We start from the raw sequence: 25,775 nt of genomic DNA, 5'->3' as shown, positions 1-25,775 counted from the left end.
CATTCAGCAGAGGGTGGAGATTGTTGTTGTGTTGTGGGTATCCTCAGTTATTCCTATCTCCACAGAGTAGATGGACATGTGTATTGTTTGCATTGGGACTCGGGTGTTGACAAGGTTGGCACTACAGTTTGGATGGTTCCCATTGGTTGGCTTCACCACTTCTTGCATGGTGAAGTTGAGATCAGCATCGAGCAATGGAAAATGGTTGGTGACGTGATGGAGATTACACAACATTTCCCTTGGGATCCTGGTGAAGTGGTGTGTTCTTTGTTGCTAAGATTGCTTGGAGACAAGCAATTTCAGGAAGGACGGATTGTAATGTCCCCATTTTCATGAGCATCAGTTTTCAGAGGATTAGCCTATTTACTGACTCTCATAGGCTAATGGAGTTGTTTAGAGGGTCCGGTCTGGGCATCTTAGAGCTTTTCAGGTGGCAATTGTCAGCCTTTACTTCTCCAAATCTTTCTTATGTTGTGAGGCTAGGTTATTCAGAGGTTTCTAGCTATGTTTTGAGGTACTTACTATTTATAGTAAGTCAGTGCTACATTAGAGACCCACCTTACTATTTTTAGTAAGGCAGTTGGATGCGTGGTGGAAACAATGGTTGACCTCCAGGTTCAAACGGGACAGAGAGAAAATGAGTAATCAATGAGATTTTAAAATTATAATGGCATTAAATGATATTATTTGTTAACGATTATATTATAAAGTTATTATTTAACTTTATAAAATGTCATTAAGAGGGGGGCCATTATAGCATTAAGTGACTTTATAAAATGACAATTTAAAGTCATTTTAATTTATAAAGCTCTCCAGCTTGTTTGAGAAGCTACTTCATAAGGAGGAATTAAAAGTAAAGGAGGATTTATCCCACATTGAGCGTAGAGATTGATTTGGAGTTTGAGGAGTCTTTATAAACAAACCTTGTCTTCCTTCAAGAGCATGTTATGGGAATATTATATTGAAGCTATTTCTTCATTGTTGCTGGAAATCAGTGACTAGATTGTTCAAGGACGAAATCCCTTGGAATTTGAAGGTTGGACGAAACCCCAACTTTCCATGAGAGGTGAACTCATCTTCAAAGTTTGTTGTTGAACTTAATGGTGGAAGTTTTGGTTCAAATAAGAAGCTATGATGCAGATTGAAGGTGGCATAAATAGTAAATTGCTACAGTACCAGTGAATAGTGAATCGCTACAGTACCCATGAATAGTAAACGCTACAATACTAATGCTTTTTAGAAGATTTAATCTGCAGAAAATCAAAGGGGTTTGAAGAGCGATTTTCAGATTGTTGGAGGCATAATCTTTAGAAGCCGATCAATTGCTGTAAGCCACCTCGATTGACAGCCATGTGGGTATTTGAAGGTCTGTTCTACTTGTTGCAAACATTTCAGTCAATTCACTACTTCCAGGTCTGAACATTGTATGTATATTGCTTGATAAATGTTTGAAATGTTTAGTAAGAACACCTCTTTCTAATTATGGGCGATGTATATGAAGTCTCAATGCAAACTGTGTAGAAATCAGACATATATATGTTCAGAAAATTAGTTGTCTTCAGTTTCAGTTTGAAGTTTACTGTTATGAACGTCTAAGTCTTAGGACAGTTATGGCAGCCTAAAAAATTCTAATATTCATCTCTGTATTCAGTGATTACAAGTCAGTGCATTTGAGAGTCTTGTATAATCAGAACTGAGGTGTAGATTGAAATCAATAGAAGCTTTGCATTGCATATCAAGCTAAGTATTTCAGTCATTTGGAAAGGTGTCAAGGCTGCACGCCAACTGTTCAATGAAATGCCAATATATGGTCCTTGTTCATTATAGATGATTTGAAAGTGCACTTTCATTTCAGTCAATCACATTATTCACTGGTTAATCATTCAGACTAGAAGTTGTCTTTGATTCATGCATTTGGTCAACTTATGAGGAAGAAATCAGAAGTAGGATCAACTATATGCTGAAAAGAGATTGCAAGCCATGTGTTTGACGAAATGTCAGACAACATTAATTTGAAGACTTTAAGGCAAATTTGACAAGGGAATCTAGATGCAACAAGCTACTATTGCTTGTATTTTGCTTCTATTATAGATAATGAAACTGAAGCTTGGTTTTTGGTCAGCCAAGATTCAAGATTGTTACCAAGGAGAAGTGCTTCTCCACTTATGCTTTTTTCCTTTGTCATCAATATTGTTAGCCCAATCCACATCCGTATATGTTTTAAGGGTGAAATCTTCACCTCTTGGATACCACAATCCAAAATCAACAGTGCCCTTTAGATATTAGAAAATTCTTTTGATGGCATGAACATGAGTTTCCTTTGGAACTGCTTGAAGCCGTGCCACCAAACCAATTGCTTGCATAATATTGGGCCTTGTAGCTATCACATATAATAAAGTTCCAATCATGGACTTGTATAGTGTTTGGTTAGCCTCAAGAGATTCATCATCCTTAATTTGGAACCTATAACCATGGGAGTGCTCACTAGATTGCAATCATCCATCCCAAATTACTTTAACATCTCCTTAATGTACTTGGTTTGTGAAATAAATATGCCCTTTTTTAATTGGGAAATTTGCCACCCAAGAAAGAAAGATAATTCACCAAGCATTGACATCTCAAACTCTTTTAGCATATTTGTGGCAAATTCTTGGCACATTTTGTCACTGCTACCTCCAAAAATGATGTCATCCACATAGACCACAACAATCAACAAATTTCCTTCTTCGTTCTTGATGTAAAGATTGTTGTCTGCAATTCCTCTCTCAAAGTCTTGCTATTGAAGATACTTATCTAATCTTGAGTACCAAGCCCTTGGGGCTTGTTTAAGTCCATAAAGTGCCTTCTTTATCCTATAAACATAGTCCTCATTCTCTAATAGTAGTAATCCTTTCAATTGTTCAATGTATACCTCTTCCTCCAAGCTTCCATTTAGAAAGGTTGACTTGGCATCCATCTTGTAGACTTTGAAATTCCTAAAACTGACAAGGGTTAAAAACATTCTTAAAGATTCCATACGAACAATAGGAGCAAAGTTTTCTTCAAAATCAATTCCTTCAACTTGAGCATATCCTTTGCACACAAGCCTTGCTTTGTTCCTCACAACTTGGCCATCCTCATTCAATTTATTTTTGAAAACCCATTTAGTGCCAATGACATTCTTGTCCTTAGATCTTGGGACAAGTTCCTAAGTCTCTTCTCAATTTGATCCAATTCCTCTTCCATAGCCATTATCCAATGCTTGTCTTCACTTGCTTCTGTAAAGCCCTTTGGTTCTATTTTGGGGAGCAAGAAAAAATGTGCATGGTTTGTCATGTTGGTAAATCTGTCATGTCCCCTCTTTAGCTTTGTCTAGCAGAGACATGGGAGTCAGCTTATTATGGGGTCTTGTAGGCTGACAGCGATGGATAGAGACTCAGTGTTGTAATACAGTGTCTGGGACTTGGTGTTCTGGCAGTAGTTGATCAGTTTGGAGCAGTTCCTTATTTTTAGGAGACCGTTCCTACATTTATGGAGGATATCCCTACTATTCAGGAGGTTATGACCATACCCAGGGTTGGGTCTCCTTGAGATTATTCCTTGGGTTCAGTTTCAGAGGATTTGGGTTTGTTTCCTAGTTTCTAGGAGCATCCCTAGATTTTAGGGATGAGACTGCCAGTGGTTCCTTGATTTCCGACTTCAGTCACAAACAGGTGGCAGGTTGACTTTCTGGTTTGTGGTGTCATTTGAGCATTTTGCAGCTATTTGGGTTATATTTTTAATATTTTCTAAGTTAGCGTTTATTATTTAAATAAGGCTATGTTTATAGCCATTTTGGAGTAATAAGGGGTTTTTGGCCTCATTTGGATGCATATCCCTTGGTGTAATAGCTCGTTGGAAAGGTCTTGGACTTTTCTAAATATTTCTCTTTTGACTCAGATCCTTTCGGTGAACGGATTTCTTTATATTTGAAAAAGGTCATTTTCTATGCACTTGGCAACTTAAAATGAGAAATATAACATTTTAACCCTAAACGCCCCATTGAGTCACTTTTAGGGTTTGAGCTAAGTGGGAAGGTGTTATAAGGAAGTTGAGACCTAATTCTTATTATCTTTTACACATTTTACATCTTGGATTTGAGATTTGGCTCTGGAAGAGCTTTTCAGCATCTGGGACGCCAACCCCAATGCCTTGCCTGTTTGGGACGTAGGCCCCAATACAGTGGTTTGGATTTGCTTGCAGCTATTAGCATCTTGGAGATTGTACGGCATTCTTTCTAGAGGTTCAGCGTTTTTGATAGAGTTCAGCGTGGGGTTTGGGGTTTCTAACGAGTTGGGTGTACTTGGCAGCCGTACGGCTGTACCTGGCAGCCACTTTCCTTCCCACGTGCAGCACTTGGAGGGCTGGAATCTTGCCGTAGCTTCATTCCTGGTTATGTTACTCTTTCAACATTCAAGTTGGAATTATTCCTGATTGTAATCTTCCTGAAATTATTGGAAATCTTCATTTGGTTAAATATTTGATTTTATATTCAGAAATCTGCCTTGAATCGAATTTGTTTTGGCTGTATATGAACTTCATTTTCAGTACTTTGTTCATGTACTTGTACTTTATTATTTACTTGTTGAAAAATCATCAAAATACAAAAAGAATCCAACCCTTCTGCAACTTCTGTCTATTTCTGAAAGAAAATATTAATAAGCAGGAAAAATCAATTTAAAATAATAAAAATTACAGCAGATTAGTAAAAGAGATCCATCAGGGATCTTTCAAAATCTCCTCCTTGTTTGAATCTTTGTATCGTTGTCCCCAATGATCAAGTATTCTGGATGATTCTTTTGGACAAATTTGGAAGGAGTGTTATGTGGTTCTCTTGATGGTGTCTTTGAGTTGGCTTGCTCAACAATGTCTTTCTCAATCTCCTCTATTCCTTCTTCTTTGTAAATTTCCTCATTTTGAGGAGCTTCTAGGATTTCTTCTTCATAATGTCTGCCTTCGTCAACCTTCATATTTGCACTTTCAATGATCTTGTGTAACCTGTTGTTATAGAATTTGTATGCTTTTCCTCTTGTGGAGTAGCCAAGGAATATTCCCCCATTGGCTCTAGCATCAAACTTTCCTAGGTCTTCTTCATCTCTCCTAATGTATCATGTGCTTCCAAAAACTTTGAAATACTGCAGTGTCCCACCCCTATCTGCATTTAAATTTTTTGAAATGGATTTGCAATGACTAAAGCCAACATTAAAGGTTTGATGATTGTTTTGTTTCTTAGATTTTATTCATCATCAAGGGACATACAGTGAACATATTGCATTTGAACAACAAGAAAAACCAATATGCATTTAAACAATAAGTTCACCTATAATCTTTATTAAGCTCATTGCATATAATCTGAAATAGGATGAATAATAATGTACAGACCTGGAACATAGAATGATAATGGCAGATTACAGTCAACAGTAGACAACAGTCAAAATATGAGGTTACAAGTACAAGACGATCTACATCTGAAAGAGTGGCTTCTTCTGATAACAACAACAATCTTGAACAAGAGGAAATAGTATTTGTTGTAGGTCTGATTTAACTGGAATTGACTGCTACAGGTCTTTGAAAAAGTATATCAGATATTTGCTGCTGCTAAACTCAGGTCTGAACCAGCAAATAAACTCAAGTTATAATTTGCACTAACCTAAGCTTGTATGCCCTGTTGCAGATGCATAATATTGACTCCCACAAGCAGGTTTGAGAAGTATTCTTAAGCCCAGCTACGATGCAATTGTTAATTGCTTCCAACCCACTCCAAATATCATTCTCTAGTTATGACATTCATACTTTGTCTGTAACCCCTTGTAAATAACCAATAAATTGTCTTTCTTGCAAACTTTAGGTGAGAGATTGTCTCGGAATGAGACTTCACAATCTTTGCTTGTAGACCCACTGTAAAAATCAAATGCCAACTAAAACCTCCAAAAAATATATTAATCTTTATCCCCCAGCTGTAGGAGGATGTTAGAAATAATACCCAGAACCAGAAAGTACTTTCCAACAGATATGAACCAAAATGTGCTTCTTGGGGCAGCTAGAAAATGCCCTGTCAAATTTTCCTAGAGAGATTTCTAGTTGAAATCTCCAACAATCTGAAAATGAATTGCAATGGTGAATCCTGGATGAGTCCACACCAGAGATGGATTTGGGTTTTTGTCCAAACCACCAAGAAACTCCAAGGGTTTCCATCCTCGAATTTCCTGCAATGAAACTAGACCTCCCAATTTCTCAGAGAGAAAATAAATTAGCCAAGCATATCAAATGACTTCCTCAAATCTCCTTTTATAACCCTCTCATGAAGTTTCCAAAAACACTATTTAAATTTCCCAAAAATATTTTAATATATAACTTGTATATGGGAAATAATAATAAAGTGACCCCTCATTAATTTCTTCGTTAATATAAAGTCACTTTAATATCCTTATACCTCCATATGTTGGTGCTTGTCTCCATAAATTTTTATTAAATTATTTAAAACCTTATAATTCCCTAAGCGTTAAAATAATGTCACCTTATATAATTTAAATAATGTTAAATTAAATATATCATTTAACTTAAATATTTTAACATTATTTAAAGAATTCTTCTGAATGCCAAATGAGTTCAAAAATAACATTAGCATTCAAATCACAGTCTATCTCAAAGTTGAAATGCTGCTAGGACTGACTGGATCTGTAAAGTGACAATTGAAGCTAATACAAGCTCATACTATAAATAGTAGTTTTCATTGGGGACTAAAGAGAACCAACCCAGCCAGGCAAACACTTAATATAAATAGCAACCCTCCATGGACTCTACTAAAACTATGAACTGAGCTCGCCAAGAGAATAGGAACATTTTTAACTGACCAATGGGTGTCGAAATTGACATTAAAAATAGTAAATTGCTAAAAATCGCAAGTCATGGACAGGTTGTCCAAAATCACTTCAGGAAGTGCTGTCCAACTCCAATAACGGCTTTGATCCCATTGGAAACAATGCAACCCCTCTCTGAAGTTGACATTAATGTGATAATAATAACTTAACATTTGGCCTTAAATATAATTAAACACAATTTTTTGGGGATGACCCTGCAACGTGATGGTAAGTCACAAGCCCTGATGATAGGGTGGTCACGAATTCAAAGCTCATGCCTTTCATCCTACAGGAGGAAAAAAGACAAGAACAAAAAGGGGGATGACTACATGCACCCACAACAAGGCACACGCTAGCAACAAGGAGGTACACAGATGATGACGTGATTGGAAGGGTGCTGGATGCCACTGATGCGAGATCAGGGAGCCGCTGGCAGAGGTGGGTTTGATGGATAGGAGATATTAGGAGAGGCATTGCCACTGTGGAGGGAGTGCATGGGGAGACATAAGGGTGCAGATCGGAGAGATAAGGGGCCATGATGATCTGAGCGATGGAGAGATAAGGAGCTGTGGAGGGATAAGGAGATAAAAGGAGTGATAAGGAGGCGCTCGATCGACCTTAGAGAGTGGCAGGTTGGAGTGATAAGGCATTTCAGCGGAGAGATAAGGGGCAGAGATGAGAGATAAAAAGGTGGCACAAAGTGATAAGGAGCGAAGGGTGGCAGAGAGATTAATAGGTTGTGGAGTGGTGGCACGGAGTGACAATGGAGGGATAACGAGATATGGAGAGGTAAGGGTAGAACAAGCATGAGATAAGGAGAAATTAGCAAGAGTCAAATCAGGATGGTGTTAATGCCTCAGCAAGCCAATATCACTAGAGGGATAGGGTCCCCCCAATGTGACCCCACTGGTTCAAAGCTTTAGTCAATAGCAATTACTAACCAAATACATATATACACACAATTTTTAAGGTTATAGACTTTTCATTGACATGGCCTATAATGTCTGTACCATCAGCTTGAGTTTGTTTAAGGGTGAACTTTTTTGGCATTATATAATGGATTTTATTCATAATCTTTTTTATCATCAACTGATGCCACTGCATTTGCATTTATAATAAAATGTTCAATCCAGTTTTGGGGTAGACAATTGCAAAAGTTAAAAAGGATTATCCAACTCTTTTCTGCATCAGAAATCTACACTGTAACAGTCTGTTTTCTCTCCTATGTTTATGGTGCTTTCACGTTGAAATTTCAATTTAGATATCATGTTAACACCACTTTTGCTTGTAGATGACCATTTATGAAATTCACGCATATACAAGGAATGTTCAAATTTCACTCTACACATTGGATGATTGCTTTTCCACAATCAGCATGATAGGCATACAATGAGCTTTTTGTTAGAATCGGTACAAGTGAGTCCTCCAGAATGTGTTTTTTGTTATAATAGGTCAAATCTTTTATCCCCCCTCCTTTTGTGCAAACATGCCATTTTCTTTGAAGTCTTAAGAGTTATGGGCATACAATGCCTTCGGGATGGAGTGAAGACGTTGCATTGAAATTAGCATCTTGTTAGACCATCATCTTCTCAGTTGCTTATGTATTTTGTGATTTCCAAATGTCCAAATGTTACTTATGTGCATTTTATTGCACCTGTTTTTTTTATGTATTATTTTTTAGATCATCAAACAGTTTCTTATTTTTTCTACCATAAATTGCTCTTTGTCTATATAAGTTCAGATTTTCTATTGTTTCTGGACTCCTCTTGAATGTCTGTGGTTTCTTTCCAGTTGTTATTCATCTCTCGTGGTTATTTGTGGATATTCATGCTACTTAATGCATTCAAAGTTATAACTGATACTAGATGAATTTGCATTTCGAAAGTCTTTGTCTTTTTGTTAAGATTATTTGCAAGCCTTAGGAATTGACTCATACCCAATGATCAGGTAACCTTTAATCATTTCTCGTTTCAAATCAAAAGCTAAAATTATCTTTTGCTATATTTTCTGATTCTCAAGTCATTTACATATACTATGGACCTGTTCATAGAGTACCTAGGCTCATTCATTGGCATCCATTTTGATGTTCTAAGTGTTTCTAGCAGCAGTGCCCGTCTTATCAAAACTTGAAATTATTTTCAGAACATTTAAGGTTTACAATTTGGAATTAGTGCGTTTGAAATCTTATTTGTGGTTTTTATCTTGCAGCTTGGAAAAGTTCCTGCAGGTTTACAATGAAAGGCATGGAATTTGAACTAGTCTCTGTGATCCAATGCCCTCAGTTTGGTGTGGTATATTTGTTATACTTATTGTTTGTTTTCTAATGTAGCATCAGCCTATTCCATTTTTTGGTTGGCTGTGTCACATTAGCATTTTGTGAGCAATTTGAATGACTGTTATGGGCCATAGTCCATTTTCAATAAAAATGTTAAATAGCAATTATATGACAAAATATTATTTTCACACAATTTGTGTGTGCATTTGCATAAATAGAATAAGATGACTGCAATGGGGGTGTCGTGACATTCAATCAACATATATTGGAGATTTGGAATAGTACTGCACGTGAAAATAATTGTGTTTTATCCTTCACAAGGAGTGAGAACATTAAGTTATGACAGCACATCTAACATTGTAATGTATGGTGGACACTAACAAGAATAGTAGAAAAAATGGCAGAAATCTGCTACACTGATTTTCATGGCAAGAAATTTGACACCCTATGTTCTAGTAGCATTTTTATAATTGTAATAATTTCCGTATTTATTATTTATTCAAAACTCAAATTGGAAGAATTTAAGTTTAAAGACATTATTTGCTTAAAGCAATATTGTAATGGAGATCAAGAGATTATCACTGGGCATGATTTTAAGCATTTATGCCTTTAGACAGAAAGTCAGTTGCAGCAGACATAAAAAGTTTGTGTTTAGGCAATTATTTGGCTGTGTACCTGTTGATGTGTTTTTTATGCACATGCGAACACAGAATAAAATACCAAGGTATCTTATCCTCTCTTGAACAATGTTTCCCCGAATGCTGAAGATTTCGCCTAAGGATCAATCGAGGCAACTCCAAGGTTCTTGTATGTAGGGTCTCTATGTGTGGATAAGCTCAATTTGGTCTGATGTGAATATGTTGGATTCACAAAGGGGACTTACATTCGAATGCTTGAGCGTCTGATTTGCTGGAACTCAAGTCCTATCTACTAGCTGGAAGATAAAGAAATATCAAAAGATAAAGGTTTTGGAGAATCTAATCTAAGGCCTAGAATGCAAGAAGATGGATGAAGAACTAGGTGGAGTCCTATTGGGCTAGGTCTCACCATCAAACTGAAAAATTCAACACCAACTTAGTGCGATCTTCTAGGGTAGTTCTGAAGATGTTCAAATCATTACTGTCAAACATTGATCATCATTCAAGTTAATGCATGAACAATAGACGCGTAATGACTTGAGATTAAGCTCATTCTATGCCAATTGACCATGCAGGGCGCACTTACAATCAACAAGAGGCTAGTGGTTTGGACTAGGTGGATTCCACGCGAGTACATTCAGTAAACTTCCTTCATTCAATCTGATTATCTATCATCTAAAATGAACATTCAACAAGAGACCATGCGTATTGCAAAGAAACAATACATTTCACCATAACTTCAATGAAAATGGAGTTCATTTACAATCAAGGCAACAATTTTTTGCCTTCTCCTCCTACTCTATTCTAATTGCTATTCTATTCACTATTCTAGCTACTAATTCTTAGCTATTAACTATTAACTAATTTCTAACTATTAACCTTTACAAATGAAGAACCAGAGCTTTATATAGGGAACTCTTTACAATTCAATGGCTCTGATTGATTTACAATCAATGGCTAGGATTACAAGATAAAAAACCCTAATTATGGTTTGTTACAACAAACTCCTTTAGCCAATGAGAAAATTACATTCAATGCTTGAGAACCAATAGGAAACAAGGGAGGTACATCGACTTGTGTGCCATCACTGGTGAGTCAGGTACATTGAATCTGGACATATTGATGTGGACCCTTCTAATTGGAGGAACGGTGACTGGGATGCCACCTTGTCTGGTACTTGCTCTGTGATGACCTTGGTCGATCCTCCTTTTCCTTTGATGCACTCAATGAATGATGTACCTCTCCTTGACTCTTTTGTGCTTGATGAAGCCTCTTCACGGTCACTCTTCCTCTAGTAGCTCACTTTGCCTTGAAGTGTTTGTAAGATCTTTCTTCTGATATCTTGTGATTTCTCCATGTGGTAGAATGAGGTCTTTGAGGATGGTTAGCTTTACTGTTTGAACACTTGAAGTCTTCCAACACTTTAGAAGCACCTTGAGTCCTCCTCCATGCTTTTGAGGTGTCCTTAATGATGATGGAACTTGAATAGATTGCCGTTGTCTATTCTTCCTTCTAGCACGGTCTTGTTGATCAGCAAAACAAACAAAAGATGATTAAGAATACATGACATATTCATTCTAACATAGCATTTCTTACCTTAAATCATCAACAAGAAGGCATTAGGATGAAATTCGTTCTGGACCCCTTGGAAGGACAGGCCCTATAATGAAATTCGCTCCGGACCCTTTGGAAGGGTCAAGAGCGAAATTTGACAAAGTTGCACAATTAGACCTCATTTTCAACCTTACCTTACCAAGATCAAATCATTCGCCTCCAAAATTGCCTAGGAATAGGTTTTGCTCAAGAACCTAGGCAAAACCTTAGACCTCCTTGGAATTTCGCTCTGGACCTTTCGGAAGGGTCAGGAGCGATTTTTGCTCTGTAGACTCAAATCTTCCACTTTCTCATCCTTCAATTGCTTCCAAGGCATGATAACGTCTTAATTAAGGCTCCAAGGCACAAAATTGGTCCAAATTTGAAGAAAGGGGGAGGATTCTATGAAAATTCGCTTTGGACCCTTTGGAAGGGTCAGGAGCGAATTTGCCATTTTGCTCAATTTACCTCACATTTTCATTATTTCCCAGCCTTGAACTTAACCTTTCAAACCTCCTCCCATCATGATTATGCAACTAGCTTCCATCCTAGCTCAAAACAAGTGAAAATAAGGAGTCTTAGGGATTTCACTCTAGACCCTTTGGAAGGGTGAGGAGCGAAAAAGTTATTTTAGGCTCAATTCTCATCCTTTTTCACTTAGCTTGCTTTAGACTTGTCCTTTTTGAATCCCTTCCTTGCCATGTATGTCCACCATTTGATGTCCCTAGTGAAGAAATAAGTCATTTGGAGGATTTCGCTCAGGAACCTTTGGAAGGGTCAGGAGCTTAGAAAAATCTCGCTCTGGACCCTTTGGAAGGGTCAGGAGCGAAATTTGCAATTATGCTCAAATCCTTCACTTTTCATCACTTCACTTTGTTTCACACATCAATAATCTCTCAACCACGCCATAGGGATAAGGTTTATGAGGCAAATTAGGACCAAAAGGGAGATATAAGGAAATTCGCTTTGGACCCTTTGGAAGGGTCAGGAGCGAAATTTGACATGTTAGTCTCTCCGTCAAGATTCATATATGGAATATAACATTTTAGTATAAGAAAGAAGAAAGATATAAGTTATATTCCATATATATTGTCAGGATGTTTGAGAGTGGTTTCGGACCTCCAGGAGTTATAATGCAAAATCTAGTTTTTGGAGGATTCTTCAATTTTCCAGACTTAGTCAAATTTCAGGATCAGGATGATATTTCAGACTTAGCCAAATTTCAGGACATTTGAGGGTCAGGATGACATTCTAGACTCCTTAAGGCGAATTCGCTCTGTCCTTGATGTAAGGGATGGGACCTAGGAGGACATTATGCATTCAACCAAGGTTTGATTTAGCAACTTGAAGTGCGACCGGATAGTACACAAAAAACACCCTAGGAATGATCTAAATAACCCCTAATCACTCAATTGACCTGACCTCTTGAGGAGATCCACATGACTCAATCCCTTCAATGCACAGGCTAAGACACGAAAACGACTAACGACAAAACCAAAAGGGCTAACCCCAAAAAGCAAAAAGTGGGGGTCCCCATTGCAATGGGGTGATGTGTGAATACATCACAACAGTACCCCACTCTGAATCCATGCTAACGCATGCCATGACATAAAACTGTCAGCCATTCAATTTTCCTTAAGATGTAGACCCGGCAATCAAATTTCACTTGAGAAAGCATAAATCTTTTACTATATGATTCATTTATCTTTATAGTAATATACTTTCAAAGTAAAATCACATCATGAATTTTAACCTCGCGTATATTATTATGAAAACTAAAAGCAATTAATATTGACGTACCTCCAACATTTTTCTCTCCACCTTAAATTCACCTCAAAACGTTGGCTATTCTTAGAATCATTTAATTGAACACTTAAAAATCAATCTATATGAATAAAATTAAAAAAAAATGTATTACCATTAACTATTATCATTAAAAAGATAACTGAAATTGGTGGAAGAAATCAAAATGAGCAACTCAAAATTGTCTACATTACAAATTATTTACATTCAAGGAACAATTAAATTATTTCAATAAAGATAAACTTTTTTCTATTCTGAAGGTCAATTCAAACATGGAGGAAAGGATCTATTCTTTGCTTATAGCTGCATTAGCAAAGCTGTAAAACCAGTTACATGATCAAAATTGTATGGCACCTCAAAATCAAAACCTATCCATCACTGCTTTGCCTTTACCCTTCAGCTGTTTCTGAGATGTGGCTGTTGCCATTAGTATCTTTCAGTGAAAATGGTAATGTTTAGAATTCACCTTGTTGAGCTGCATGGTCCCAGGCTTATCATTGGTCACATGTTTCCTTTTAGAGTTTCATGGTTCAACTTTTGTTGGTTTTAGTCTTCCTTTCAAGGCGTAATATTCATTCCCAAAAGGTTATTTTCTTCTACCTTTGTAGCTGCTTCTCACATTGCCCACGTTGCAAGAATATTTTATGACAGTCTTGAGTAAGCTAGGGTGATAGTGCCACAATTTGATCTTTTAAAATTTTCCCAAAAGGTGTGCATAGATTGGAGGGAAGTGTTTCGTTTTGAACACACCCACGTTTTTCATTTTACCATCCCCTATGGTTGGTTTCATTGACCACAATTGGGTCCTCTACGCAAAGGAAGGAAACCTAGGTTTTCTTGTTTTCTCAGCAGTGTATGATCTCCTTCAAAGGTGGTCAGGTCTTCATCACAACTTTTTATGAGGCGGTTGAGCAGTTTAAGCATATGTAGGAAAAGGTGGAAGAGGTCTTCTAATGCCTGGCCATGTTCTTTTCATGCCAGATCTGTGTTTTCACTTTAAAGCCCTTCTTGTTGTGGAATATCACCTGCTCTGTTTGATGTATGGTATTTCTTTTGGGTATTTACTGGCTTATGGCGAGTAAATATGTAGAAAGAGAGGGGATAAGTAAGAAATAATGCAATATTAGCCTTCATGAACAGCCATACCATACAAATTGCATCACAACATTTCTATGATAGATCATTCATGAGTAATCAATGGAATAAAATCACAGTGAATGTAGAGAAGAGTTGTCTCGAACTATGAAAGGCAGGGATGTTTCAATTAAGTTTGGGTTGAGATCTTTAGTCACAATGTTGAAAGAACAGTTTATGTTGATCATTTTATGAAACATTGGAGCTTACTGAGAACTCTTTTTCATTGTAGTATTATGTCTTGCAAGTTCATTGTAGTATTCTGTCATGTAAGTGTATTGCAATATTCATAGATGAATGCAAAGATAGTGAAATCTTATCAAGCAAATGTTGCTGTTGTTGATACATACACACCCTTGCAAATACGGTGCAGTCACTTTATAAGGAGTACAGGGGATAGTCAAGACAGTTTTGTAAAGATGATGACAGAGTCAAAGACAGTGGGATACTTGGGAAGCAATGACTGTTGCAAAGCAAGGAAGAAGAAATGCACAGTTCTATTGGGTTTTGTGATAGATAAAGAAGCAAGATGATAAAAATATGACATTCACAAAGAAAGGATAGTCTTCCAAGTTATAAAAGATAGTCCACAAGATGAAGGCATAGATCACAAGGAACCAAAATCCTTGAGGTAAGGAAAATTGCAGTCCTTTGGAGAGCTGTGAAGGAAATCATGAGCAGCAACGATGATAATGATAAAGGTCTATTAGAAACATAAAAAAATGACAGAGCATTATTAAAAGAACACATCTTAAAGATGTCAAAGACAGCAACAGATCAAGAAGGACAATCATTTGGAACAGTCATAAAAAGAGGAGAAGTGACAGTTACAAAGGGGTCAAAGCTTGCATCAATAAAGGAAAGACATGAAGAGGATCTCAAACATCTAATGTTAGCCCTCATGAAAGAAAAAGTGGATACAACCTACCCAATGCATTCACTGTAGACAGGGAGCAACCCAAAGAACAGTTGACAAACACAAATGTGGCAGTGACGGCAACATCTCACAGCCATTTAGAGTTTTTCAAGACTATTATTTAAAAAGGGCAGCATGCATGCAGGTAGTTCACATGAAAGTTTGAAGGACTTAAAGGTCACCCAAGGAACTCAAAGAAGCACAGAAAAGTTCAGTCCTGAAACTTGTAGAGGACAGCAAATGAACACACTGTCAAACATAATTGTTAGAGGGATCAAGGTTGCCGTTTTTAAAAATAAAAGTCCATATGACTCATAAGGTCGTGACAAAGAGCTCCGTGGTGAAACAAGAAAGAACCTGAAATGATCTATCATTATTGATATCATGAGTGCATAGTTACAAGGTCTTGTAGAGGAAGGAGATATCAGTCTTATTCAAGACACTAATAAGATGAGATGCCATAGTCACAAGTAACAGTGGCAATGTTAAGGGAAAACAGTCTATTGGCGACATTATGGGAAAGCATTCTACAGGATTAGTTATCTTTGACAAGCTAAAGTGAGTGTTATTCCTTATATTGCAGTTAGAAGATGACTTTGAAGAATATTTGGATTGTGAAGAGGAATTTCTTGATTGGTATAAAGGTATGGACAAAGGTTCAGGTTTATGGAAAGTATCAAGAACTTCATTATGCATGTAACCAAAGAGGCACGAAAAGACAAACATATCATAGTCAAAAGAAAGCAGAGTCTTTTAAGAAACAATCATGTTCAATGCATGAATGAGCAGTCATATAAAGAGATAAGGTAAAGGAAGACAGAGGCTTGAATGATAGTCTTAAGACCTTGCAAGCAAAGTGAGAGCATTGCCAAAGGCAAAGACCTACAGGACAGCCATAAAAAACATCAAAACTACTATTGATGATGTGAAATGAGGTTCATAACAGCATTCTCAGTCCAGAGCTATCAAAGAAGAGGACCAATGAAATGGTATCATTCATGAAGGGTGGTGTAAGCTTAATCAAGTAAGAAGACAGGCAATGTTTTCATTGCCTGTGATGACAAGTAGTAATGGCATGGCAGTGAGGAGGAGGCATACCACAGTCCTACACGATAGGGAGGTCCCTTGAAGAATGAGGTGAAAGCACTAATACATGATACAATGAAAAATCAGTCACAACACATAATGGTGCACTAAGGGAGAGAACTATCCTGTATAATAAGAAATGAGGATAGGGACAGCCCACATGATAATGAATGCAAAGGACAAACAAGGACGTTCATTAGCATCTCAAAAGAACATCAGAAAGACATGAGTGGTGTTTTGAGTCCAGCAAACTATGAGGGACAAAGAAGCATAAAAGCATAAGGATAAAGAACAAAAGATAGTGCACTTCCAAAATCTTAAGGGTTTCATTGGCATGTTATGAAGAATGAAACATGCGGAGATCAAAACCATGGAGTAGAGGCCTGCTACAGAATCAGAGGAAAAAGGGCAGTTTTGGGCCTCATAATGGCCACTTTGGTGTGTTTTAACTTGCCCAATGGATAGAGGTGTGTTTGGGGAAGAATTTGAGGCTGTTTGGAGACTGTTTGAAGCACTTATGAAGATTTTTATTGTGAGAAACTAACTGAATCCGATCCACAACAGTTGTGTGAAGTGAAAACATCATGGAGAGTAGATTTAGGGGCAAGTTGATGAGGTGGACTGTAGGCAGAGGGCATCTAGGATAAAGTATGTGTGTTATCTAGCTGGTGGAGGAAATTTAGCAGCAGTTGAAGACCTTTTCCAGCCAATACCAGGAATATAGGGGCAGATTTGAGACCTTACCCATAGACAAGTCAAAGAGGGAGGTTGTTCTTCATAAATGATGCAGTTTGAAGCAGTTTGAAGGGGTCTTTTGGCCAAAAATCAGTTACATTCGACCCAGCAATGATAGAAGACTTCTTCAAACGTCCAAGGCAAGACACATGTCACATTTTCTCAATTGCACATGTTGCAGCTTGTATGAACAATGTAATTTATAAATATTCAGCTGCTAGGCCTTCAACTTTTTTAGTTATTGCTTTCTTTTGCAAAGTACTGTAGCTTCCAGCTCTTTCTAGGCAAAAAGTTTAGACTTGTAACTCATTTTCAGTCACTTAGTGACTTTTATAGCATTGTAAATTCAGATTTTCGAAGCAAAAGAGTATCATTTCCAGAGTCATACTATTGTAATGAGTCCTTTATTCAATAAAATTCAAATATTTGCCTTCCATATGGCTGTTCATGTTATGTTTTGGTGATTTTCAGGCATATTTTTCTGCGTTTTAAGTTTCAAAACCTTTGAAATATGATTTCACAAGCATGCATAAACAGTTTTAGGACAATCACAAGCAGGTCATAAAGTGTGGTTGAGCTTTCAAGGCTGTTTTATTGTGAAAAACTCTTTCTTTTCCTTCAAAAAAGCACTGTGACATTCCTTTTTTATGAAATATTGATGTGAGTGATGTCAAAATCATAGGTTGAGCATATAAATGAGTTTTTCTTGAGTCATTGTGAGTCTTGACAGTAAGTTTAGGTCTGATTAAACTAGTCCCATCACCAAAAAATATAATAGGTTTCATTAACAAGCAATTCTATCCCTTTTTCTAAGAAAAGTCAGTAGTTTAGGAGTAGATTTTAGAGTAAGCTTCAAAGGGACCCAAGCCTTTTAACCTAGAGGTTTGATTTCACATAAGGTACCCACACCTTGAGATCATTCCCATCTTTCAAAAGATTGTTAAACCCTAAGTTCAACAAGGTGCAAATCTTATTGACAACATGTTTGTTAACTGATTTGTCACCTAACTCTTTATTCTCATGCCCATAGAGATGACAAATGTAACCACAATTGAACCAGTCTAACAAAATATGAACTAATTGATTCTCTGCTTATTTTATAAGGTGGCAGCTACCTTTTAATGATTTTCAATGAATAAACAAACAACTCATATGCTTTTAATTGGAAAGCAAATAAGGAAAGAGCTTTTAACAAGAAAGCTTTATAAAGGCATTCACAATACTAACTACTATTTTTTAGAATTTTTCAGATTTTAAAATAAAGCCACTTCAACTGAAATTTCAAATCATCCACCATTTCAATATAAATTCACCAACTGACATCCATTTCAAAGAACATAAAAGCATCCACACCATAATTCAAAGCTTATGAATATATGAATACCACCAATAGTTCCTCTATATTAAAAATAGCAAATAACCATATGCATAAAAGTTGTGTGTTCTAATGAGAAAAACAAAGTTTGCCCAAAAGATCCTAATTAGAAACACAGTCCAAATATTTAAAACATGAAAGGTAACGGTTTCTTGAAGAAAATTGTTACTTTAAAAGTCTTTAGGCCTCTCGGCCGGCCAATGATCAAGAAAAATAATTAAAACATTTAACAAGAAATCGCCACTACCTATTCAACTTCTAGTTCTCCATCTTCAACAATCTCCACCTCCTGTTCAACATGTGCAACCTCCTGAGCTTTGATCCTTTGCCTGTATTCACAGTACCTATTGATAGCTGGCTCCATGTTTGGGTCCTCTGGTATAGTGGTGATCTGCAGCCTTGTCCTCCACTTTGCAACCAACCCATCAATAGCTACTATATTCTTGTGCATTTCATCCATCTCAAATTCAAAAGTAGAGGTGTGTATTTGTAGGCGACCTAGCACTTTAAAGGATTCTAAGGATATGCTTTGAGGGTCCCTAACATTTCTCTGATAATTATCCTTGAATTGGCATATCATTTCACTAAGTTCCAATACATTTTCCTCAAAACTATCCATGAGATCAACATCCAAAGCACAAAGATTCTCTTTAATTTTCAGCAAGTCACTTAGGTAACGTCTCAGAGCATTATCAATATCATCAATATAGTCATGATAGATTTTCTCCTTCCAATCTAGTGCATCATGCCAAATAGGATTAACCTCCCTAGGATGTTCAACTATTTTCTCGGTGGTCAATATGGCGTGGCCCAATGACATGAGCTCTATGACTTCCCTTGTGAGCACAAAAATACTCCCATGTTCTTTTTTGACCTGTTGCAGTTCTGTTAACAATTCCTTTATCTTGTTCCATATATTTACATACAACATCCTGAACTCAGTAACATAACCTATGCCAACACCATACATTTCATCGATCCAGTCATTGACAACTTTAGCATATCCCAAGTTACCTTTAACTTTCCTCACAGTGTCTGGATCAATCTCCTGCACCTGCGAACTTGAAGACTCTCCAACAGTAGGATTTATAAAAGAGGAAATGAAATCCTTTAAAGATTGTACCCGAGATTGGAGCTCAAGATTCTTCTTCTTCTGTTCTTGTGCTCTTTTGATTAATGCATGAACAGAGAAGTCAGCATGATAGACGTCCCCCTCCAAAGTAGACGGTCCCATATCCACATGGCTGATCTTATAATCCTTCTCAATTACATTACTTGCATCCACATTCCTGACAGGATCAACAATTTCTAGGATTTGGTGGTCAGAAGAAGGATCAAAGACAATTCGAGACATTCATTTAGCCTTCTTCTGCTTACGAAAACTTTGCAATGCAACTATGTCAATTTCAGTAGAGACGGGGGTGAAAACCTTTCTTTTCTTTTCAACCTTTGACTTCTGCCAAGCTAGAGAGGTTATCTCAAATTTTGATTCTTTATTGGTAACACTAGGGGTACTTTGCGTAGGAGAGGAAGGGATTTCAAGTAGAGTAGAGAAAGATTGACCATCAATAATTTGCTGATATATACCCTCAAAATCAGAGAGAGGCGATTTTCCTTTGAGCGGTGTAGCTCGGTCATCTTGTTCACAAGTGGTTTTCAGCCGAGCAGAGGTCTCTTCTGACTTTTCTCCATCACCACCTAATTGAGAGCTTCTGCCCGGTGGCCTATTTGTGGACTTAATTGTTGGTGTTTGAATAGGAGAAGAAGAAACTGTTCCGTGCTCTCTACGAGATGAAGATTTTTGACCTTGAGAAGAACTAACCTGTTGCCTCCATTTGCCATTTACCCAGTCAGATGTTCTCCTTAACACCAGAGCAGTACAAATCATTAGGTCCGAAACTTCTTCTTTAGACCAATCAACCTCCAAAGAGACTGCATTAGCAACAGTATGATATTTTGGGTCAATGATGACCTCATCTTCAATAACATCATCTGGGACATTGAAAGAAACACCAAGGGTATGAATTTGTTGCAAGGAGAGCCTCATATAACTTCTTTTGAATACCTCAACATCATCTAAACAATCCTCCCAAAAATATTCAAGCTCAGGACAATGCATATAACCTTTAGCTCCAGACAGATGGTACCTCACATACCCTTTATTGTCAAAGCTGCTTCTAGTTGGTAAGGATGAAAAATAAAACTTTTCCAAAAGTGTCCCCACTGCCTTGGCAGCACCATTAGTTTTACAGCAAAAGACACTGGTGGACAATGGAAAATGATATCCCCTCTTTCCCATATTCAAATATTTCACATTCACTACAGACATCTGGCGACAGACTTCTAAAAACACAATATAATCGGAGGAAAAACGGGGCAATTTCAGTGGCTCTTTCTCAAAACCCCCAATTCTAAGATATGAAAACTGGTCGAATTGGGTGTAAAAACTTCCAAACTTCATCACAAGGGCAACAAAGACATGAGAAAAATGTAGGTCAGGGTTTCCTTCCAATTTTTTGACTAGACCCATTGAGAATGCAGGAAAAAGCATGTGTACTCTTCCATAGGGTCAGCTAAGGAAATTTATGGTAAACAAGTGCAAAACTAGGAGAAGGGTGATGCAATTCTAAACCTGGTCATGCAGACTCTTGACTAGCTAAGATGTAGACAAGATATGAGCACATGGAAAGCAAGGGACAGGTGGAAATTCCGCATTTGCTCATTCAAATGAAAACTAATAACAAAGGCCCAATTAATGAAACTTTCAGGAGCACAAATAGTAAGAATGAAATGACACATCCAGATTTCAAAAAACTTAGTGGAATTGCTACCCACGATGCAATGCAAAAGGACTATGATTTCTGCAACTTCATCTTTGAAATCCATTATTTTAAGCTTAGTGGGCAGTTGAGACTTACCTCCCTTTTCTGACTTTAGTTGACTTTAGTCAGTTTCTGGCTACACAATTCATGCATAAGTCACCATGTGCACGGAAATACTCCTTGCCCACCAAAACAAACATATTTTCAACGACTTCTTTTTCGGGGAGGCACAAAGCGCGAGAAACGCTCTCAAGGTTAATTCGTGCGACCACTTTACCGTCTTCTACCCAAGTTTCTTGAGTTTTAGGGTTGTATCTTTTAGAGCAAGCGACAAGCAAATCTGTGTAGGGAACGACAAATGGAAAACCAGTTGTGGAGGCCAAACCACACTGAACAATTTTCTCTCCCAGTGGAGTTCTCTCTCCTGTTTCTAGCTCTTGCAAAATGGTTTCAAAATTCAACAGCTCCGTCACTATGTCTCGCATGCCTGCCAACTGATTTTGTATTATACTTTGCATGAGCGTGAGCTAGATGATACACTTAGAGAACTCAGAAAAATGGGGGCTAGTTCAAAAATCATCTGCCACCTCGTTCATGTACTTAATTGATGTGACATGCCTTAAATGCCGCATTTTCTTTCGCCTTTTTAAATGGTCCCTTAATTCATCTTGATCCTACTAACAAGGCAAATAGCGTTAGTTCATATAAAACCTGACACAAAGGTGGTGCCTCGAAACCTAGGAAAGATTTGACAAGTCGCTCGGTCGGGGAAAATGCAAACTTATGAACCTAAGGTCGGGACTTGCGAGCTTTCTACAACCCGCGACAAAGCGACCAAACACAAGATAGGAGACGTCGGGCGATCGGGGACTTCTAGAATTTCCTAACTCCGCGATTGACTTAGAAAAGGGGTGCGACGCGCAACATGATTTCAGGAAATGACTGACTCTGCGACTAACGGGGAGCAATTTCAAAATTTAAAATAAGGGGTAACACAGCAGTGGCATCTTCAGCATCTTCTAACTTGTAGTGTGGAGCAATCTCTACTAACCAATTAAGTTTGACCTCAATTACTTGTTGTATGTATTTATTTGTTGTATAAACTATCTCATAGTAAACAACCCAGCGTGATAACACCTGAGAAAGGCTAGAACTTGGATGTATATGAATAGTTTGTGGATTTTTAATTGTGCAATACGATCCATTTTTTTGGAGCTTAGCAATATGACAAAAATATCCTGATGTTATAGACTTTTGTATCAACTCTAAATCATTCAAATTGCTTGAAGGCTCTATTTTAACCCTTTCTAAGAGACCCTCTAACTGATCTTGTATGTCACGTGCTCTCTTCATGCTCCTCACCTGAATATAATTTGCATAGCACCACTGTGTTGAAAATTTTGTTTCCTTCCATGAACCATACACCTTTTAGCAATGCATTATGATCTCCTACATTTCTTGTGTGGAAGTACATCCTAGCATTATTAGACGAAACTGTCATTTTGGATAGCATTGGATCTAGGGTAAACTTTGCCATCCATTGTCCTAATTTTGTTAACTTGCCCTTGTCATTTAGGGCAACAAAGGCATAAAGTTGCTCTAGTGCTCTTATTAACGATTATGCTGGAGGGGGATCCATGAAATCAAAATTTATAAGATGGTGAATACCTAAACTTTTGAGCATAAGCAAAACATTAGATTTGTCCATTGTATATCTAGAATTGTATTTCCTCCATTTCATTTTGATGTGACCAAGTAGTGTACAATCAAAAGCATTTACCTGCCCCTGTTCTTCTTGCTCTACCTGATATCTGCAAGGCAAATGCCTTTGAAATTGGAGTAACAATCAATGACTCCATTCTCAAACGAGAATTGTATGATTTTTGTTTGCAAAATCCAGGATCAATAACATACTTTATTCCATCTATAGTCAAAGAAGTTTTTGCTATATTTGTTGCTAGTATAACTTTGCCTACTACCTTTGGTGTTGGTTCAATTTTTTTTGTTTTGTGTAGTGTCACGGTTAAAAAACTTTGTTGGTGAAGTGATCACCAAGGTTCAAATACCTATTGGGCCACTAAGCTTGCATGCCTTGTTCTTTCTCTGGGTCGTTGAGCTCACAGGTTTGATCCAGTGAAGTCCCCCATTTGTGGCCTCGCCAGTTCATAGCTTCAGGTCAAAAGTGTTTCAAGTGGAGCTGGAGTGCGTGTTGTGCTAGCATCACTAGTCACATTAAAAAGTTTACGAGACATATGATGATGATGGTGATGATGATGATGTAGTCTTAATAGTTTTTTTGCCTCGGTCAATATTTTAATGGAAATATAATAATTTAATAATTTTTTAAGTAGAATAATAAACAAATATGATATTTTCAGTGTACTTTACATATATTCCTCTAAAGATAGGTATGCTAGTTATTATTATTAAAATAATATAGAAATGTTTTTTTGAAAGAATCAATCTTGCAATAACAATAATATTAAAATAAAAAAATAATAAGATGTTTTTTGTTTTTTATTCATCTAAGTGTATCACTAGTTTCCTAGCAAACCTATTTTTAAAGAATATTTGAAAGAAAAAAAAATTATATTATTATATTGTGATTATGATTAAATTATTATTATATTATGATATTGTAATTATTATTAAATTGTTATATTTCAATATATTCTTTTTTTATATGTTTTTATATTTTCATTTAACTCTTTAAAAAATATAAGATCTAATGTAAAAAATCTATTAGGATTACATTATTATTATAACAATAGTATCATATCGTTATATTATTATTAGATTTTTAATTTATATTCATTTTTGTTTTTATACTTATCCTTTGGATTTTATGTAGGGATAATTATTAAGTTAACTCATGCTCAAAGTGAAGTTATAATTAGCATTAAATAAATAAAAAGTATTTAATTGGATAAAAAAAATTAAATATTCATTTTAGGGACAATTACAAGTTAACTCAAGATGCAAGTGAAGATACAATTAGCTGTAAATAGTTAAAAATTATTTAATTAGAGAGAAAAATCGCTTTGCATGCATTTAAGTTGTAGTTTTTATTGAGAGACATTTTTTGCACATCCATATGTGAGGGCTAGCATACCTATCTTTAGAGGAATATAGGTAAAGCACGCCGAAAGATATCATATTTGTCCATTGTTTTACTTAAAAAAATATTACAATGCAATTAATATCAAATTAAGATATAATTATATTATTAGGTTTTAATATATTTTTATTTTAATATTACCAAATTATTATTATTATATTTTTATTTTATATTCCTTCTAATCCTTGTTCTTGAGAAAAAAAAATGGACTTTATGTAGGGATACTTTTAATACACCATAATTAATAATATTAGATTGAGATAATTACGAAGTTAACTGGTTGCATAATGGAGATGGACAAATTGATTGATTAATTAAACTCAGAGTGAGTGGCAGTTGAGAGGTGGAAGTGAAGATAGAGTTAGCATTAAATAATTTAAAACTAGTTAATTGAGTGAATAGAAGGAGAAAATAAATTAAAAAATAATAATAATAAAATATATATTTTTTACTTTTCATACATTTAAGTGTACAAACACATCAAATTAAATGCTTCTAGTTTGTATGAACCGGTGTTTTTTTAATTAGAGAAAATAAGTATTATTTTTTCATTTTTCATGCATTTAAGTATCACAAACACATCAAATTAAATGGTTGTAGTTTTTATTGACAAACGTTTTTAAGACTTCATCCAAACATATAAGCATAGTAGCCCAACAAAGGTTTGGATCGTAAAGTACTTGGCATGAACACCAACACCATCAATGTGAAGGTTCAAACATGCAAGCACATTGGATCAACAAGGACACAAAATACATCAATCACAATAGCCCAATAGAGATTTGAACCTTGGTACTAAGAACAACAACACCACAACTTAACCATCATATTATGGGATGAACCCCATACCTAATATTTTAAATCATTATAATATATTGTTTATTTATTTATTTCTCATTATTATCATTACCATTATATAATAATTAAATAAGTCTATTTTGTTTTGACTGAGATCATTGGTTGGGGCATTAGGATAATGCACAATATAAGGGGAAAGGACGTCGCAAGACTCTTCTTAACAAATTAAACTTTATTCATCAAGCTAAGAAAAATTAATTCATGATAAAATTAGATAAGGGAAAATATTTTTTTAATGAATTTAATATTAAATAATGGTAATGATAATAATGAGAAATTAATAAATAAACAAAATTAATAGTCTTGAAAATAAAAATGAAAATAATTGTTATATTTCATTAATCTCATCTCACATAGTATTATTTTCATCATATTGGTCCCATTGTACTTTACATTTGTCTACCTCCCTATTACACAATTGGTATTAGCGCATCATGTGTTCCAATTCAAGATATGCTTATTGTCATGTACATATTTCATAAGAAGTGACACATGGAAAGCAAAATGGATTCAAATCAATTTTTTAGGTAAAGCTAGTCAATAG

The 25,775-nt window shown here is 36.2% G+C and overlaps 1 protein-coding gene and 1 pseudogene across 10 annotated transcripts in view; one reads left to right on the top strand and one right to left on the bottom strand.

Moving 5' to 3' along the window:
• LOC131071470 (uncharacterized) overlaps nucleotides 1-17,492 on the top strand; it is a 216,919-nt gene extending 199,427 nt beyond the window's left edge. For 8 of the 10 annotated variants that reach the window (XM_058007341.2, XM_058007339.2, XM_058007334.2 and 5 more), the window contains one exon: nucleotides 9,087-9,673. In XM_058007341.2, the coding sequence (XP_057863324.2) occupies nucleotides 9,087-9,132 (46 nt within the window). In that variant the 3' untranslated portion in view covers nucleotides 9,133-9,673. Of the gene's footprint in view, nucleotides 1-8,169; nucleotides 8,306-9,086; nucleotides 9,674-14,694 lie in introns of those variants that run through there. The other 2 variants (XM_058007330.2, XM_058007332.2) reach the window with 2 other exon arrangements.
• On the bottom strand, nucleotides 13,549-23,129 carry LOC131071415 (pre-mRNA-splicing factor ATP-dependent RNA helicase DEAH1-like; annotated as a pseudogene).
• Between the last annotated feature and the right edge of the window lie 2,646 nt (nucleotides 23,130-25,775).

The sequence above is a fragment of the Cryptomeria japonica genome, chromosome 6 (assembly GCF_030272615.1).
Source record: "Cryptomeria japonica chromosome 6, Sugi_1.0, whole genome shotgun sequence".
Taxonomy (NCBI): Eukaryota; Viridiplantae; Streptophyta; class Pinopsida; order Cupressales; family Cupressaceae; genus Cryptomeria; species Cryptomeria japonica.
This window is presented reverse-complemented; position numbering and strand designations above follow the sequence as displayed.